At 39.6% G+C, this 21,041-nt stretch overlaps 1 protein-coding gene across 1 annotated transcript in view; it reads right to left on the bottom strand.

The window, feature by feature from the left end:
• Positions 1 to 1,275: 1,275 nt before the first annotated feature.
• The window catches only part of klf12b (Kruppel-like factor 12b), a 67,981-nt gene continuing 48,215 nt past the window's right edge, over positions 1,276 to 21,041 (bottom strand). Inside the window, 2 exon segments of the mRNA XM_034694571.1 lie at positions 1,276 to 5,375; positions 10,007 to 10,164. Coding sequence (XP_034550462.1) covers positions 5,194 to 5,375; positions 10,007 to 10,164 — 340 coding nt within the window. The 3' untranslated portion in view covers positions 1,276 to 5,193.

Below are 21,041 nucleotides of genomic sequence, written 5' to 3'. Positions count from 1 at the left end.
GAGAATTTAGTGGACATTTGTTTTGCATAAATAAAGCCCTGCTAGTTGGCGTAGAAAACCCCGTAGCTGTGCGAAGTGTAGCCATATTTTGTATTGACAGTTAACCTTCTTATGACCATAATTACATTCAGGCCGTCTGGATTTATTTTTATTTTATGGCTGTAGAATTGTCAAAAAATGTGCAATGTGTGAGTGCTTCTGCCCCTTTTTCCAAGATAACCTCAACTTTCAGTATCTGGCAGTTATTCAACATTATTGTGTGTTTATGACACTATAATAACAGTTAATAACGGTCGTACTGTGGAAGTCCTAGGAGCTACCGTAATGCCAACGGTCTATTTCCCCGCTTTCTGGTGGTTTTTGAATTTTCTAGATATCTTAAATGGTTCAGGAGTTATGGCTTTGAGAAGTACGCATGTCAAATCCTGTCAGCGGCGATGGTTTGGGAACAAGAGGGTTAAAGGTACAGTGTGTAGAAAGGGGAATATATTACAGTATTGCTCAACCCCTGGAAAAGAAGCTCCTGTGATGCATGGTAAGTATGATCCTTCCTTTATCAAGTAATCTTTACAAAAAAATGTGCATGGTGTAAAATTTGTCATTCTGTGCCACTGTAGAAATGTTGCAGAGGAGGATGGCGGTCTCCATGGAAGGGGTCCCTCTTCTTATGTTAATATAAAAGACTCATTCTAAGTTAACAAATACATTTTGTTACATTGACCCATACTTATGAAAATGATATTCCATTTCTGTCAGTTCTGCTAAACACTGCTGAATTCTACACACTGTACCTTTGAGTCATACGTGAGTTTAAGCTACTTAGTCTCTAACAGTAGTATGATGAAAGTGTGATATATGTTGATATATGTTGTAAGTAAATTCTGTGTTTTTCTGTGAATTGTTGTAACTTATATGGGGTGTGCACTTTTTACTCCACATTCCTGTTCATGTCTTGATGTGCAAGTTGTTTTAGTGGAAGTATGGTATATGTAACAACTGTTTTAGCTTAAGAAAATAACTCTATTTGAGATTATTTCTCCAAAACTGTCAGCTAATTATAAGCTGATGGATCAAAGGTCGTCAACAATTTTGCCCCCTTCTCACAGTGAGTGTACAAGCTTCTGTGCTGAACATCACCTATAATTTAAAATGCTTTCCCTAATACCAAGATAAGGTTTCTGAATGCCAGAGAATGTGAGTAGAGTACTCAGATGTCCAAGTGATATCCAAACCACATACCACCCGGCTCGGTCAGAGATAGAAACTAGCTCCAAATACCAGTGTGTTACATACAAAATGCAACTTTATTAACCTTCATGCCTCCATTCATATTGATATACATGTATATGTTTGAACTTAGTTTAAATTTCACAGCTCCATCCATATGAAAAATACAGAGAAAAAGGCAAAACACTGACTGGATACTTAAACAACTCTTGAAGAAAAGAAAATTGCAACTGAAAAAAAAGGACACCTGTTCTTGAAGTTTTTGAAAAATATCAGGTTAAAAATTTCTTTTACAGATGTGGAATTCCATGAGCAGAATCTCCCTTTTTGAAGCGATGCTGAGCAATATCACAATTTTTTTCTTTTTCTTTTTTTTACCGATAAGAATGAAAAGATCTGAATATATTTACACTACACTCACTTTACATAAATACAGGAACAACAATTACTGTACGTAATATCAGCAAACTTGAAACATAGGCATTGGCTTCACTACTTAAATTTTCAAAAACCAGGAAATCAAAAGCAGATGTTAACACAGAAAGTAAAAATAGATATTGAACCAATAGAGAAGTGTAAGATCAGTTTTCATTATCAAAGGCGCCACTCCACAGCCACAGGTATTCTTTTATTCCTGTGAGTAAGATTCCTCATCATCTTCCATCAAATCATTGTGTTGAATTCATGTGATGGAGCGGAAATATCAAGAGGCCTTTGTAACTCAGTTTGTCCCCCTTAGAGGAAGTGACTTATTGCAAGCAAAGTAATAATGCAAGCTATAAAACAGCCTGTGAAAGTGTTATGGGAAGATGCTGCGTTTGACACAATGGCGTAAGGCTCAGTGCGAAAAGAAGAAGAAAATAAAACATTAGAGGTCCGACTTGCATAATGTTGTCTGTGCTTTTTCCAAAAACAAAAAAAAAAATAATCATGGTTTCCCATTTGAATTTTTATTAATTTGAGCACACATGTTGAAATCTAAACTCTGCACGGAGCAGCTGATATTACAAGTTTGCAATATGAGGCACTATTCATTATTATTGCATAACTTTGACCCTGGTTACCGTTACAAAATTATGCTTTAAAATGAAGAAAGAGATGCTGGAGGGAAATCGAAAAACACACCCTGTCCTGGGGGAGAATCCGCGTTCACGGTCTCGTTAAATTTAGTGGAAAAGTGGCGTATTAAGGCATGCAACGTCATAAACCGAACATGAAAAGTACATGTGTTGTTGATATGTGCTTGATCAATAGAATTTCTCGTCTGGGTATATCAAAATAGCAACACAGGGCAATCGAGTACCTTATTACTGTTATTGTATATAAATAATTTGATTATAGCAAACACTGGTTCAGCCTTAGGAATAAAAATGATTCGATCATGAACTTAATTAACCACAAACTGAAAGAAAGCAAACTGTTATATAACATCACATATGATAATTTACATGATGAAACACCATTAGCCCCATTTCACTGTATATCAAATTAGATAAATTACAGTCTCTGAAAAAAGACTTTACATGTATAAATGTATTTCCTGCATCTACTAATCAAAAGCCCTATTTTTCCAATGTATATACAGGCTGTAGAACTTTGTAATAAGTTTTTATCTTCACTATCACATATATTACAACATTTCAAAAGATCCTTTGTACAGAAGAAAAAAAGAGTTATATGCAATGATGAAGTGCCCCTCAGTAATAAAATGTTCTCATACATTATATGGATGATAAAATAGGAGGATTATTTGTTTATAAATTGACATCTGAAATAAAATAATTTGAAAATCATACTAATAAAACAAACAAGGTGCTGATATGCTTTTTTTTTTTTGCCAATATGGTAATACAACTGGGCATAATGACATGTGCACAAACAATATACATAAATAATGATAACATACATTACCATTCATCGTTAAATCAAAGGGCTGTCACATACAGTATGTGCGTGTGTGGAAAGGACTTCCTGGATTTGACTGCTGTACAAAAAGGGAGGATGTTAAATAGAAATGTGCAGATGTGTGTGTGTAAGTGTACAGTTTTCAAGGTGCTATTAACAAAAAGGCTGCCATTTTTTTACTGGCTTGGCTCCAATAAATGCATTTAGCAGCACTTTGAAATAATGTGAAGTGGCCCTGGATTCTCTTGAGTTTATGTCTTATAAAGAGATTGTATACAGGAGATAAAAAGCCTGTTATTATGACTGTATAAATATGACTTTTTCATTTAACTGCTTGATTGAGTTGGAGTACAAATCTTTAATGTCCGATATTTTTGACAGTAACAGCGTCTAAAAATGTAAAGTGTTTTTTTTTAATGTATAAGATCTGTGAATGCAAGCGTTTGATTCCTCCTATTTTCTACATGTTATCCAGCCAAATGTCAGGTAGTTCAGAAAGTAATCCAAACACATATCTCATCTGAGGTGAAAGAAAACAAAGTGATAACTTGCTCTCTGAAACATGCGTCAGATCAGAGCGTTGTGCTGGAGCTACAAACCAATCGTAACAAACACTTCTCTCATATAATGACATCAGCAAACAGAACAAAGAGGAGGGTGATAATCCTTCTTTCGCTAGGTTCTGTATGTATTGCTCTTCTGTATTTGACTTCTGGTAACCAGTATCCCTCTAACACTGCAGCCGACGAAAGTTTCAGCTTATGGTCCGTGCAAGAAAAAAATAAAAACCACACACACAAAGTAAGTTCCTTTCAGTTCTGAGAAAACAGCTGAGTAATGACATTAAAAGAAAGTTCTGGACAGAATGAAATCATGAGTCTGTAAGGTGCCTCTTGTTTTTTCACATACTGGAAATCTCCTCTGATTGTTTAAAAGTTCACTGTACATGAGGGGTTGTATTTTTCTGAGTCAAACATAAGCAAAGAGCAGGCATTTCAAATAAAAATCAAGAAACAAAACATTGTCATACTGAAAGTATATTTATCCTTTAAGATTGCACTTTACTGATTGCTAATCACAGCACAAAATCCACCAAAGATTTATTTTTAGAAGAAAATGCTTTTAAAAGGCTCAACATAAAGAAATGCACTGATGAGATGTGAGGTCTTTCTGAAGACGGTGTGTTTTCTTTGCTGGTGTGATGATATGACAGTCCGGTTTTCATCATTTGGAATGAAGTCATGGGTTTCTAAAACTGCAGATGTGTCGATGAGGTTGAGTAAATGTCTTTATTGTTTTCCAGAAATGGTAAAAGTTGAAAGTCCAGCCCTCTTTTTGCTTCTGTATGGCATGCCTCTGTTTTTAAAAGCAGGCTCCAGCATGCAAAGGAAACCATCTGCGGTGAAACGGCGCCCTCTGCTGGTTTAAACTCAGACTCACAGGGAGGCACGGCGCAGCAATACTAGCCGGTAACTCCAACAACGCCTGAAAACTCCTCCTGTGATCCAGTCCAGGCCCAACTTCTGCTCCTGTGGGAAATCCTTCCTCCTGATGGGGGTCTTTCACATTATGAGTGCTTTGAAAAGCAGCCATTTGAATGAAAAGAAAGATACCAAAAAGAGACTGCAACTGCATTATATACCTTTTTTTTTGTTCAGATAAAGAGCGTGAGTTCTTTAAAAATCAGAGTGAAACATTTACAAACAGTGCTGTAAAAGACAGTTCCCTAATAAACTCCAAACAATGACAATAACAGATCCTGCCGTCTTTTCCTTCCAGCCCAAAGAGGATCCAGAAGTGACCCTGTTTTGTGCCGCACAAGCCCTGTGCACGTCTCCATCTTCCCTCCTCACGACGGATGAGAGTGTGTGTGTGTCTATGAGTGTGTTTGTGTGTGTGTGTGTGTATGTGTAAATGTGTGTGCGTCCGGGCCAGCTGAAAAACATTCACAGGGAGATCCCGCTCCCCCGGCTGCCTGTATGTGTGTGTGGGTCTGTTTCATTGATCTCTCTCTCTCTCTCTCTCTTCTGCTCTTCTTTTTTAGATCTCTCTCCGTCTGATTCAAACCAGCATGTGTCTCCGTCGGTGCAGGGCCAAGTGGTCAGATCTGGAGAAGCTGCGGTCACAGTCTGCACACTTGAAAGGCTTCACCCCTGTGTGTTTTCTGTAATGCCTCGTCAGCTCGTCGGAGCGGGCGAACTTCCACGTGCAGCCGTCCCAGGTGCATTTGTATGGCTTTTCCCCTGCAGAGGGTCAGAGAGAAGAGATTCAGAGACATGTAGACAGAATGCTCAATACTGTAACTGACTTCTTTACATGTTCAGGGTCAGTCAATAAGGGTCTAGAGCAGGGATTCCCAAACTTTTCAGCCCATGACCCCTAATATAATGGTGTCAGAGACTGGTGACCCCCACTGTTTCTCAGGGCAGTTTAATATTGCTAACAACCATGCACTAGCAACAACAAGCTAATCCAAAAACAGACAGAACAACACAAAAATAACACAACAGCCAAAAAACCATAACATTATTTTAAATATATATATATTTTAAAGCCAGATGCAGAATAAAAGCTGTATTCATGTTAAGACTGTAGCAGTGATATTACTATTTAACCCAGCTCGAGCACTGAGGTCAACAAACCAGCTGCCCCTGGATGTGCCTAAAACACGGCTTAAAACCTGGGGCGACTGAGCCTTTGCAGCAGCGGCCCCCAAGCTCTGGAATGACTTGCCACTCCAATTACAATCGGCCCCCTTCTGTTGAATGTTTTTTAAATCTTTGTTGAAGACCCATCTCTTCTCTTTGGCCTTCTCCTTGTGAGGAGGACATTAATATCCTGATATGTTGTTTATTGCTGTCTTCATGTATTTTTACTTTTTTATCTTGTAAAGCACTTTGGCCAACATTGGGTGTTTTTAAATGTGCTATATAAATAAAGTTGACTTGACTTGACTATTTAATTAGCAATAAGAAAATCAAACTACTATTTTTGCATATATTTTTACAGCAATGGATAAAATAAGCTATTTTAAATCATTTGAGTTTGTTTTTGTTTTTTGGATGGCATCTTGCGACCCCTCTATCAGCTTCTCACGTCCCCCCAAGGGGTCTCGACCCCAACTTTTCAGCCCGTGACCCCAAAAATATAGGTGCCAAAGACTTGTGACTCCCACTGTCCCTCGTGGAAGTGGTTAAAATTTGCTTCATACTTCTTTTACTTCAAACTTAAAAAATTGTTTACCTACATGCACAGGTGGCTGTGTTTCCTGTGTTGCAGTGAATTAACCTGCTGCTACTGATCCTTTTGTTAACAAACTATTAGCTAACCCTATCCCTAACTTTAGGAGTCATCTCGAAACAAAGAAAGGCAGAAAACGAATTAAATGTACTTATTTGCAGGGTTTTATTTTAAATGTTACGATGTAATTTAGCAGACGCTTTTATCGAAAGCGACGTACATACAAGAACAACACAAGCAAAGATCTAGACAAGAGGAAACAAGATCAGTAAGAGTAACAAAGTGCTTCAAGTCCATTTGGGTGCAGGTACTGCCAAGCAGTGTAAAGGCAATACACAAAAATAAATAAGGATTTTTTTTCTTTAAATAAGGAACATCTTTAATGAAGCAACCAAACAATTTAAGACCTTCCATTATCATCATCAACAATTAACATCACCACAATAATGACCAAAGTACCAAGTGCTGGGTCACTCAAGAGCTGAACACAGATTCCCAGAGTAGAGCAGGACAGTGCGAGTCAACTGTAGCTGGAAGACATGATCTGCCACTGGGGACAACAGTAGAGAACAGTCTAGCTAAGTGCATAGTGCTTCCTAAAGAGCTGGGTCTTTAGCTGTCTTTTGAAAGTAGAGAGGGACTCTGCAGATTGAATGGAGTTGGCCAATTCATTCCACCATTTAGGGGCAACAGAAGAGAAGAGTCGAGCTAGTGATTTTGATTTTGAAGCCTTGTGTGCTGGAAGCACTAGGTGCTTTTCGGAGGCTGAGTGTAGCGGGCGAGAAGGGCAGTAGACCTGGATGAGGGGTTCCAGGTAAACTGGAGCGGTTTTGGTTACTGCTTTGTAAGTCATGATTAGAGTTTTGTATCTGATGCGAGCTGCAACTGGAAGCCAGTGTAGCGAAATGAGCAGGGGAGTGACATGAGCTGTCTTAGGCTGGTTGAAGACCAGACGTGCTGCTGCGTTCTGGATCAAAATGTAACTACTACTTTTGGTCTATAGTTAGTAGACATCTACTGACCCCCAGGGGGTTCCGACCCACACTTTGGGAACCCCTGGTCCAGACTAAGGCCGAAATGCAAAAAAAAAAAAGAAGATGTCTCCCAAAAGACCGTCACTGCCTCTGATGTTCACAAATGAGTAATAAGAATAGCTACAACCCTTCACCTCAACACAATAAGCTGCTGTATCCTTTCACATTTCATACGTGTAGAGTGTCAGGCATCACAGCTTCCTGTGCAGAAATCAATATCTGTAGTTTACAAGCTCATAAAGTCATTCAAACATTTCATCGTTCTCTGTCCCTATTAGATAAAACATAAAGATAAAGGGTGTGGTGATTGTTGTTTTATAGCATTTTTATGAGATTGCATTATTCAGTGAAGCCGCACTTATGTTTGTGTTAGTTTTCACTCCTTACTTGCAACCCTGCTATTCAAGTTAGGAGCTAAAGCTGCTTACTTGAATATGATTATATGTATCCCTGTCATTTTGCCTGAATGCTCCACTTGAGGAGAAACTTAAGAAAGAACACTGCCTTAACATTCTCTGTGACGGATTACACAACTCAAGCAGGTTTCATGTTGTCTGGAAAACGATGTATATTCTAACTGAAAACGGCCATATCAATTTTACACTTAGGCTACAGAACTCTACAGTCAGCCAAGTCCTCATGATTTACAGTGAACAGGCTTTATCATATCACGAGCATTGTTTCAAAAGCTCTAAGTTGCTTTATAACTTGGCACAATAGATGCTCCTGGGAGATTTGTAATGGTGATGATGCCAGAACACGAATAAATGATGGGCTGTCTGGTGTGGTTGTAACAGTCGGCTAATACAAACCAGATAGAAATACACCATTTCCTCCTTTGTGCGTCAGTATTATCCAGCCCACAAAGGAACTGAATATACAACACTGAAGAGCTCTAAACAAAGCCTAATGATAGATAACGTGCTGTCACCATAATGCTGGGGAGACCACACTCTCCACATTCTGGTTATAAGAAGACAGGTTAAGTGGATAACAGAGACCCAGATTAGAGATTTTCTGAACACCTTACAATAAGACATTACAGTTGATAACTTATTATGTTGGCGTATATAATGTTAGACAGAAACAGGCTTAAAGAGAGCCAAAAAACATTCTGCATTGTTCCTTAAGAAGTCTCTAATGTGTTAACTTTATGAGGCCTAACAAATATCTCACTGTAGAAGTATTGTCCCTTGTCTCGTAGGTTATTTTGAGTTGCTGCCGTAGACGGCCTGCTGCTACAGACTCTAGCGGCTACAACTACTACAGTACTATCCATCTCACTATCATCTCTATCTCTTTCTTCATCTCCTCTATCCCTCTTTCCAACCCTAACTTAGTCGAGGTAGATGTCTGTCTAACATGAGTCTGGTTCTGCTTAAGGTTTCTGCCTGTTAAAGGAAGTTCGTCCTTGCCGCTGCAAATTGCTAAATGCTGCAAAGTGCTCTGCTCATGGTGGATTAAGATGAGATCAGACTGAGTCCTGTCTGTAAGAGGGGACTGCATCTTCTCATGTCTTGATGTTGGGTCTTTGTTAATAATTCATCATGGATTATCATCCAGACCTGCTATGTTTTTAAAGGGTCTTGAGATAATCTTTGTTGTGATTTGGCGCTATATACATTAAGATTGATTGATTGAAGTAATGGCTAACTCATGTTAGGAACTTGCAGTTCCGCCTTTTAAATGTTAATCTGAGTGTGGTTTGATGATAAAAACTGAGAAATGTAATAGAAAAAAAGTTTTTACTTGTCACTATTTTGGCAGCTCTGAATCAAAGTAAGAAAGGTTTGTTTTGGATAAGATCTGTGGTCAGAATCAAACCAGCAAAAAGTGACCGCTACTATAAGGACCATAGTCTCTGTACATGGGGCATGCTTAAACCACTAGGCCAAGTGACGCCCTATTTTTGGACTTCATTTTGAGTTCACCCATAAAGACCCTTCATGGATAGCTTGTTTTGATTTTGTGTCTAATTAGATTCAAGTCAGGGAAGATTTCCATGTTTGACCTTTGTCTTTCTGTCAGGCTACATGAAAAATACATCAATGTATTGATGTTTGGTCATGTGTGGAAGCGTCTACGTATGTATGTGCACAAATTAGTCAATTTACTTGATGGATGTTAAGGATGCTGAAAGGTACTGACATTAAATATTAACAGCAGGGCGCCTTTGGCCTACAGGCTTAAACGCACACCTCATATACAGAGGCTGCATGTCTTACCACGCTCTCTACTCCCCACATTTCTTGTCCCTCTTCAGCTGTCCTATCTAATAAAGGCAAAACACCCCAAAATATTTTAAAAAATTAATAAAGAAAATAAAATAAATTATTTACAGGAACAGTTTTTATATCTAAATATGCAAAAATGTATACTCATTGTTCATCATATATTCAAATAACAGAAAAACCTGTGTACACTCTGTTGCCTTATTCTTGTTTTGTGGTTTATAACTGAACTAGCTCTGCTCTCCTTTGGAATTAACCTTGGACCAGCTTCTTATGAACATTTTGCTTCAGCACTTCTTTAAAGTTCTTCATAAACATGATAAAAACAGAATCACTGCAGTCAAACATCGGCACTGAGAAGTCACTGACCTGTGTGCGTCCTCCGGTGTGCTTTTAAATGGGAGCTTTTGGTGTACACCTTATTGCAGCCCTCGAAGTCACATCTATGGATTCTTCTCTTTTTCGAATCTGGAGACTCTGACCTGCGGGGGCGCCGTATGCTGTCAATACTGAACGGGGACATGGAACTGAAACAGAAGCAAACAGAAAAGAGGAGAAGAGATTATTAGACTAATACTCAAAATAGTCTTCATGCATTCTTAAAAACATTGATTTTAGTGAAGGTATTCACTACACTTCATTCTGTCAACCTTTGTACTCTTTAGTATTTTGCAATTTCCTGCACAGTTGCTGTTTCACTTTTTTTGAAAGACAGTATTTTTATATCGTTTTATTATATATATCTGAATTGTAAATAGAGGAAGGTGAACTGTACTCTTATGGTGCTTTTCCAGTCTTCTGACCACTCAAGGCACTTAAACATTACATCACCCATTCACACAGACAGTCCTAAACTAATGGCAGAGAATGCTGCACTAAATGCCCATCAGTACTAAACTAATCCCATTCAAACACACTCGCACTCTGTTAGCCGTTCCAACTGGAGCAATTCAGGGTTCAGTGTTTCCCCCAAGGACACTTCAACATGTAAACTGCTGCAGCTGAGGATCAAAACACCAACACTAAGAGTCAGAGCCACAGCTGCCTCTTGGAAAGACTCAATGAATAAGAATGAATATTTTTGTTTTCGTATCTCTATCATTTTCTTATATGATACTTCAAAACAAGGAAACACTTTTCATCCAAACATTAGTTGATAATAATCCTGGCTCTTTTTTAAAAGTTATATTTGGGGGGACTTTTGACTTTTTATGAAAGAAGAGGACTACAGCCTCTGTTTATGGGACGCATACTTAAACTACTAGGATAACAGCGCCCAAATAAACCTGGTTCTGGTTTTGATTTGTGAATGTGCTGTCAATTGGACACTCCTCATATTGAGTGCATTGCACAAAACAACAGTTTAGGAGCAATACACAGGTGCAAAAGAGCTTCTGTCAATTGTGTTTTTTTACACTTGATGTTTGAGAAGATAGCGTTTTTTGTAGTTTGCAACCAATGCAGGGAAGAGCTGCTATTCTCTTTATCCCAATGGTTTCATAATGAATACATGCAGAGTGTATATTATAGTTTTTAAAGTTACAGTAGTGTAAGAGCACAGCTTTTTTCTTTTTTCTTGAGCTTACTGTTGTGAAAGACTGTTATGTGATTGTGTATTGTGATGAAGCCTACGTTTTAAAAGCTATATTTTGGGTTTTTTCTCCATTATTTGATAGGACAGTTGAAGATAGAGAGGAACCAGGGGGAAGTAGAGAGCAGGGGAAGACATGCAGCAAATGGACCTGGCTGAAAGTCGAAGCGGCGACCTCTGTGAAGAAGACTATAGCTTCTTTACATGGGGCGCCCCTTGAAGCAAACATTTCTATGTGTTTGGGTGGACCCAGGAAGTACAGCTGTTGCTTCGCCCACAGCTAATGGATATCCGAATAAATGAAAGGAAATATTATGTGCAATTATTATAGTAAACTGAAACAGAATTTCCTACAATGGACAATAAAATGCTCTGAGCTGATCTTTTCATTACTTTTAAAACATCTTTTTTTCTTTTTTAAAGATATATATTTCTGGGCTTTTTTCACCTGTATTGGATCGGACAGCTGAAGAGAGACAGGAAATGTGGGAAGCAGAGAGTGGGGGGAAGACATGCAGTACATGGTAGACCGGCAGGGAGTCGAACCGGCGACCTCTGCGACGAGAACTATAGCCCCCATACGTGGGATGACTAGACCGCTAGGCCACCAGCACCCCTAAAACATATTTTACATCTATTTATAGTTCCTGTCTTTGTGAGCAAGTGAGCACTTGTGGTTTTTTTTACTGTGCAGAAATTTTGTAGCACAAGTGCGATCACAATTTCCTTTTTTCAGAATCCACTCTGTGCAGGAAAAAAAGTAAACACAAGCTACTTCATGGACTAAATAATGCCTGTTTGAACACCACTACATGAGAGGGCTTTTAGGTATCAAGTGCTGATCCTTGGAAGTGTTCTGGTTGCCTCTGAGTATTTAGGGTGTGAGATTAACTGTTGTGCCAAGCTGAATGTTGGAAAAGAGACCTGTGTGAGTTTGGTAAAGTGAACTCTTGCACTTTACAGGAAAAAAATAGTAGTGGACATCAGATGGGACATGCATTTATTTTCTGTTGATGTCAAACAGTTAAACACATTAGTTTCCTCCATCATAAACCTAAAAGCAATGTACTGTGAGTCTGAGGCACACATAGAAATACAATGCAGTGTAGTGCAGCAGCTCTGCCAGCAGGTGGTAGTGCAGCGCCACAGTAAAGTGACTCCAAGGAGGTATATGAGGTAAGAAGGCTTCTATTCTTACTGCTCCGATACGTTCATCCATCAAAGGAGTTTTATTTTTCTCAATACTGTTCAATGAGGTTAATGACTCACGAGTTATTAATGTCATCAATGACTTTTGGCGTGACATTTCCCTTCCAATAACGAATCAATATAACTATTTATTACATAATTAATCACTTTGAAGAGTGACGCCCGGCAGCAAAATGTGTGTTTTTTTACATACAAGACTGGCAAGAGTTTGTGTGTTTCATTTTAATGTCACATCAGTGGTTAGTGTAAATGTACTCGGGCGTCACTTCTCTGAATATAATGCCACACACACACACACACACACACACACACAAACACACACACACACACACACACACACACACACACACACACACACACACACACACACACACACAGAAACCCAGGAAGGAACTAAAAGAGGGCAAGGTTGTTGTGGTAGATGGTCATGTCTGGTTCATGGTTCAAGTCTCACCCGCGCGATTGTCAACTGTGAAACAGTAAGCACCTTTCACACAGCGATAAACACATGACCGCCACACACACACTTTTAACACACATAACAAATGGACGAGACAGAGAGAGAGAGAGAGAGAGAGAGAGAGAGAGAGAGAGAGAGAGAGAGAGAGAGAGATACAGTAGAAAACAAGAACATCTCTGTTTACTAGAGGGGAGGAGTAGTATCTGTGGGATAAATTTAACTGCACTGGAGCAGAGTTGCCTTCTTCCAGGTCTCAGAGTCTCTGCTGTGGATAGAGAGAAACAGGTAGGAACCGGGAGGGGTGGGGGGGGGGACAGCTTCAGTCATGTTAAAGGGATTTGAAAGAGGAGCAGGGGCTGTGCGAGACGGGCCCTCCAGTGAACCTTGTCCTCCACACACAAACCTGCTTCCTGTCTCTCACTGTGTGTGAAGCACGATCTGTCGAATGCAGACGCAGATATCTGCATGCAATCATGATACTGACATGCAAATAAACAGAAATAAAGAGGGAGAAAACATAAACATAAGCATCACCTGTTGATTTTGGCGTACTGCCAATGTGGCGCTGAACAGGAAATGAGAACATGGGTCAGATATGAACCAAACTTTAACTCCCCTTTCTTTTCTCTCGCACTTCCTTTCTCTAAAGTCTGCGTTCAGCTCTGAAACATGAACTGAGCATTAATAGAAAGAAGTGCGAATCATGAAACTAAAGGAAACAATGTAGACAAGTATCTGTGTGTGCGTTTGAGTGTGTGTGTCAGCGGAGAAGAGGAAAGGCAGGATTTACAGTGGAAACACTCTGAGCTCAGACGTTTTGCAGATGAGGAAGATATTTACACTCTGACTTCATCCCCGAGGTGACTCGGAGTATGATATAATTTGGGAAGGTCTGAGTACAACAGCTTTGAAAACAAAGAACGAGTGACGACTCATTACTCATCAGATATTAATTCATTTCATTTACAACAACTGCTTCTCCGCTGCTGGCAATGATTCTGTAAAATTATTGCTCTGTTTCAGGAGCTAGCAGACTCATCTCTACTTGATACTACTTTAGGTAACTATTAAGAAAATAAAAAATGCAGCTTTAGTTGTCCTCAAAGAAACATTGGATATATAAGTTTATCAGTAGACCAGATAGAATTCTCAAAAGAGGGGGTTTTAAATGATCCTTCTGAGTCAATCAAGACAGAATTCATCAAAGCAAAATGAAATTCAAGGCCTGACTCTTTTTAAGGTAATTAATCAAACAATGCTGCTTTGGTCGTCTGTCTTATATCAGTCCCTTTTTGTTTATCAGAAAAATCTTGCTTCCCTTCAGACTTGTGGAAATTGTGACATTTTTCACCATGTTCTGACATTTTTGTGGCAAAATTCTCCTTGAAAAGGCAACAAGGCTAACTGACGTCAAATAATAGTGAATTGAAGCCAATTCAGCTGAAAACCTTGTGACATGCAAGGGCGTAATAAATCAACCTCTTTTTTTTATTGTGGTGAAGTACAGTTACAGGTATCCAGGAACTTATAAAGGATGTTTTGTGTGAGGTCATGTGTTAATCACCACACTAAATATACCAGCTTCGGATGACAAAGTGTCTCTCATGGTCCAACTTGTATGTTGACAGCAGGCTGTTGTAGAGGACACAGACAAACTACTGTCATTGTCTTCTTATCACTTCAATGGCTAATGTCATAGTTGTTTGTGACCTTTAAGATGATTTTAATCACCTTATTTAATAGATGACAAAATGCATCAATTTTAAGATATGTTTGTCAAAGGAGTCTAAAACAATCCTCATAAAGCACACCATGTTTTAACTGTATCTGTTGGATTTTTGCTCCTCTGTGGGTGAGAACATTTCACCACTTCTGGTCTGCCGGAAGATGCTACTAGCAGAGTTTCTATTTATATCATCAGGCTTACTGTATGTGTAAATACACAAAACAGCACTGTGTTGCTGATACATGTTCAACTGGTGCAGTTCAACCAGCAAAATCAACCACTACAGAAGGAACGGTGCAATCACAAAGTATGTTTACGTAACAACCCAACATGGCTGCAATAATTGAAGGCTGATATTATTGAGATAACATTATAGTAATGTATTATGATTCAGAGCCTATTTCAAATTGCATTTTATGTTGTTAAAGACGAACTTTGTCAACACACCTTTCTAATATAGATGTAGTTAGAAAAGTAATGTTTAAATAATTTAAAGGTTAATCAAGTCAGTTAATCTCACTCTGATAGTTTTACTGCAACCATACCGCCACCTCACAGAGTGAGATAGCAATTGTTTTACTCCTTTAGCACATTATAATGTGATACTGTATGATGCAATACAGTGTTATACGATCCAATATGAAACAATACCATACCATGCAATACAAAACAATATGTAAAAATACGAAACGCAATCAATAAGGTATTATACATAACAATACGATGAGATACGAAATGATTTGATATGATACAAAATGATACAATAGGATAGGATACGACACGATACGATATGTTACAAAATGTAACGATACAATAAGTTACCATAAGATATCATAAGATACGATACAAAACGGTATGGTACGATACGAAGCAGGGTGTTACAAAATGATACAAAACGATATGATACGATAAGATACGATACGATACCATAAGATACGATATCATAAGATACGATAAGATAAGATACGATACGATACCATAAGATACGATACCATAAAATACCATAAAATACCATAAGATACCAGAAGATACCAGAAGATTCGATACGATACAATAAAATTCGATACGATACCATAAGATACGATATCATAAGATACGATATCATAAGATACGATAAGATAAGATACGATACGATACCATAAGATACGATATCATAAGATACCATACAATAAGATACGATACCATAAGATACCAAAAGATACAATAAGATACCATAAGATACGATACAATAAGATACCATAAGATACCACACGATACCATAAGATACGATACCATAAGATACCATACAATAAGATACGATACCATAAGATACGATACCATAAAATACCATAAGATACCATAAGATACAATAAGATATGATACTATAAGATACCATAAGATGCCATAATATACTATAAGATACCATAAGATACCTTAAGACACAATAAGATACCATAAGATATGATACTATAAGATACCATAAGATACCATAAGACACAATACGATACCATAAGATATGATACTATAAGATACCATAAGATACCATAAGATACGATAAGATACAATACGAAACAATATGTTACAAGATGTTACGAAACGATAAATACGATACGATACGATACAGTACGATGCAATTAGATACCATAAGATACGATACGATACAAAACGGTATCGTACAATACGAAGCAATATGTTACAAAATGATACAATATGATACGATACCAAACAGTACGATGCGATAGGATACGATAAGATAAGATACAAAACGATATGACACAATACGATACGATAAGATACCAAACAGTACGATGCGATAGGATACGATAAGATAAGATACAAAACGATTCAATACAACAGGATACAATACGTTACAAAATAACAGATACGATATGATACAAAAAAATATATAATATGCAATATAATACAATCCAACACCATATAATACAATAGATATAATTGAATACGAGACGAGATGATATGATGCAATGCGATTTGATCAATCTGATATGATGTGTTATGATTGTCCTTGTTCAGGAATTTGTCTTGGACTCTAGTGCCACTAAAAAAGTATAAAGACACATTTTTGTTTCCTATACGACCATGATCATTCAAAAAAATCTATTCTTGGCATCTGTGTGAAAAATAAAAACTGCCATTATAAATATTACAATATAATGCAGTATTGTTTTAGTTTCCTAAAACCATAATTTACTCCATGGATAAGTTTGTTCTGTTTCTGTATCAAGGACAACGTTGAATAGCTTTCTCAACTGGAGACAAAAGGTGGAGAATCAGCATCAAAGCTGTGAGAGGATGTATTTACCCGCTGCACAAAGTGTCTTTATGTCTTTGTTACCACATCTTTGGCTTTATGTTTCACAGATTAGAATCATTTGTTGTATTTTTCTCATGTGAGCCCAGGGGCAAAAGCTCACACTGTCTTGAACTCTGTGTGTCACTACTGCAGCATGGCTGTGTGTGTGAATGTGTGTGCCTGTGTCTCACGAAGCCGCAGCAGCAGCAGCAGCAAGAGCAGAGAGAAATAGGAAGTACTGCTGAGAACCATTTCAAACACAGCTGACCTCTGTTTGGCTACGTTGTTTCCTCTTGTTTCCTTTTTTTGCCCTTCTTCATCCGTATGTGTGTGTGTTTGTGTGCGTGTGTGTGTGTGTGGCACCTGTAGCAGGGGTTTCCCACCATGTGAACACAAAACATATTTTTCCAACTTCTCATAGGAAACAGGATCATAACAAAGAACCGTTTCAACACTGAAACAGAGTTCCACGGTTCTTAAACAGACCTACAGCGACTGTGGGTTTATCAGGAAAACAGGAAATAGAGTGTGTGTTTCTGTGTGTGTGTGTGTGCGCACTGGAAGACCGCCCACTGGGCATTCCTGTACCTGTCTGAGGATACTAACCCCCCTGCCCTCCCTCCACCTGCTCTGCTCTCTGGCCCCCAGGTCTTTGGGGACCAGCCAGACTCCAGCAGAGACAACCCTCCAACACAAACCCCTTAGACCTGCACACACACACACACACACTGACAGACACACACACACACCTTCACTCCCTTTCTGTGTAACTGTCTCCCTCTTTCACTCGTGCTCTCCCACAATAGCCTATCCACCCGTCCCCAGGGTAACGCATGAATATGGAGGAGGCTGCCCAAGAAGCACATGACACACACACTCTCTCTTACTCTCTCTCCCTCTCTCTCCTTTCACTCATTTATTTATATATGGATACCTGGATTGGAAGCTGCAGGTCCTCCCATCCAACACTTCTCTCCTGTGATGCTCTCTGGATGGCTGCTTGTGTAAATGTGGATACTGAATCACATAAAGCGGTTCTTTCTACACTCACTGCTTACACATTTTTAAAATAAAAAGAAGAAATGCAGCGACACAAAGGACAGATATCTTTCAAAGAAGCTCTTTCAGCTGCTGTCGCATGTGTCGTGTTAATACTCAACGCGCATTCTTCGTCTTGGTGGCCAAAAAAACGGAGAGTAACTGATGAAGACTACAGACTGCTTTGTTTTTCACAGACAAACATGCAAGTGTGTGTTCCTGTTGACAATGGCTGACCTCCTTCTGGAACCAGCTGTTCTGTCCACTGTGCAGAAACACGTGCATGCATTCAGTGCAAACACACACACAGGGGGATTAATAGTTACAGACGTGCACACACAGAGTTTTCACACACACACACACACAAACACACACACACACAGGAGCAGTCCTCCACACAGCACAGTCTGCACTTTGCACACAGAGCAGTGAGTGTGTGGGCAGGCCCTGGCAGGGCATTGCTAAAGCCTGGCTGGTGATTTCTGTCCGTGGTGAAAGCTCGGGCAGTGAAAGGTTGGGTCCTGCCAACCTCTGTTCTCCTCTGACCACCCGGTGCCCACGTGTGGCACTCAGGGGCACGCCTGTCCCTTTCAATAACCTGCACAGAAACCTGAGTCCTCCAGTGAGCTTCTGTGCGTGTGTGAGCGTGTGTGTGTGTGTGTGTGTGTGTGTGAGTGTGAGAGAGAGAGAGAAAGACAGAAAGAGAGGGAGGGAGAGTGTGTGTGTCTTGCCTAGAACATGACAACCTCTACTTGTAGAACAGAGCGAACACAGCCAGAGAACTAAATTCTTCCACGATGTGTTGCAAACATAGACTGGAAAAAAGAAGCAGTTGAAGTTTGTGAACTATTGTTTAAGCCTGGATTTCACTGTCTTGGCAGTCGCCATCTTGATTTCTTGGACCTCGAAGTGACCACTTGGATACATGCATTGTTACAGGAGCTGTAATAATGAATCAATCTGTAAAATGTTTGCCACCAGATACCTAAAAAACAATTGAAAACACTTCTCTGCGACAGCCTCAATCATTATCATCTCTGTTGACTCGTTAATCCCACTTGTTGCTACTTCGTCCCCTTCGGTACAACAGAGTTCACCGCAGCAGAGTTTTACTGCTTTCACACTTCACTTTCAAAAACTCACAGACGGCTCAACTGACATGCCAAATGTAATATGCACTTTGTGTCAAATGAAATATAAATATGACCAAAGTACCCAGAGTTTGAGTTACCACCTACAAGCTAATCAGACTGATATCAGTGGGCAACCACATCAAAAAGGAGACAGGGCACTATTTTGAAGTGTGCGAATCCACCTGCAGATGGAAATTATCCACAGGTAGAAGGCAGGCCGGTCACCACTGTGGGAGACTGTATCTCAGGGGCTGCCTTACAATCTGTTTAATGTAAAGACAGCACTGTTGACTGTTGTTGAATTAGTATTTCTTGTATGACTATTTTTCTGACTGAACTCCACATACTCTGCTCGGTGGTCCTCCCTTTGACAATTGGACAGACAGCGCAGGGATGACAACAGCAAAACTCCTGCCATACAAACACATGCCATAAATCGCGCAGTCTACAGAGGTCTGTTGATATTTCTTTACCTTGTTAATACCAAATCAAACGTCAAAAATTTTAAAACACACAAAAAAGAATTTTAAATATGCAGTTTAAACTGCACTTCATTGAAATTTACGATTGAAATTCAGTGTTTGGGGCGCTGTTGGACTAGTGGTCTAATGGTTCGTTTCCACCAAGCGGTCTGTTATGGATCAATACAGTTTGGTACGGGTCGGATCGGTAACGCCTGATCCTGTTTGCTTTTCAGCCAGACATGCCCTACTTGGTGGGCGGCGTGTAAGCCGGATGCCGATAGCCGCATCATCTATGTAACAGCGTGACGTCATGGCAGCACGACACAGTGTACCCCGCTAATAAATGCAATGAAGAAGAAAAACGCAAGCAAAGTCTGCACCTCCGCAGTCAACAATGGAACGCTGTTTCTTGACGCCGTTTTCCAAACAAAAAAAGTTATCTTCCCGAAGTCCACTGGAGATTTAAACATGGCGGGTTATGTGTTGTTCTTTATTACTGCTGTCGCACGGGAAGTGACGATTCTTTCGACCAATCAACGGACTGCAGTGTTTCTAGCTCCACCTTCTGGGGTCGGATCGGTATGTCTGGCACCCCAACAGAAGGGTTCCAAAAAGTGGGACGGTACGACTAGGTAATTTGGGGTTCTGTCCCAGTTTTAGTCAATGGAAACGCCACAAAATGCGTGCCGTACCGAGATGAACTGAACTGAACCGCTTGGTGGAAACAGGGCTTAACTGTGCGCCCAATGTGCAGAATCTACAGTCCTCATCACAGCGGTCGCAGATTCGACTCCCGACCTCAACCATTTGCTGCATGTCTCCCCCCCTCTCTCTACTCCCCACATTTCCTGTCTCTCTCCAGCTTTCCTATCAAATAAAGGCAAAAAAGGCCCCAAAATTTTGCATTTTACGACTGAAATTCAGTGATTGATCGCAATTGAAAAAACTTGTTTGACAGCCCTACTTGAAACCGAAGATTAAGAATAATCTTATAAGGAAAATGCTTACAAAATCAATATCATAACTTATAAGAAAGGTTGTTTTCCCATCTGGTTTCACTGAATTATGCTTGATGTACAACCATTGCTGTCGCCCCCTACTGGCCATTAAAAACATGCAGGTTTAAATAATATCTTCACTTTTGAAACGTACGTTCTCCAGTTCCTCAGTGCCAACACAACTTATTGACTTCTATTACTGTTAATGTTCACACAGCAGGCAGTGAACTAACAAAAACTACGATTACTTGTAGAAAAAGTCCGCCCTGTGAGCTGAATCATTACCACCAGAACACAGGCAGTGGGGCTCTGCTTCCATCAGCCTCAGCCTTGTTAATGCTGCTACATCATTAGCAGGATTTTCACAAAGTCCTGGAATACTTTCCTTACAGTGAGTCTAAATAAAAGTCCCCTGGGTATTAACTCAAGTCTGGCAGGGCTGCTGGTTCTGACTGTTCTTGGTTTATGGGCAGCAAGGGGAGAAGGGCAGGG

The sequence above is a fragment of the Notolabrus celidotus genome, chromosome 10 (genome assembly GCF_009762535.1).
Source record: "Notolabrus celidotus isolate fNotCel1 chromosome 10, fNotCel1.pri, whole genome shotgun sequence".
NCBI lineage: Eukaryota > Metazoa > Chordata > Actinopteri > Labriformes > Labridae > Notolabrus > Notolabrus celidotus.
The sequence above is the reverse complement of the archived record's forward strand: the minus strand, read 5'-3'. Positions and strand labels throughout refer to the sequence as shown.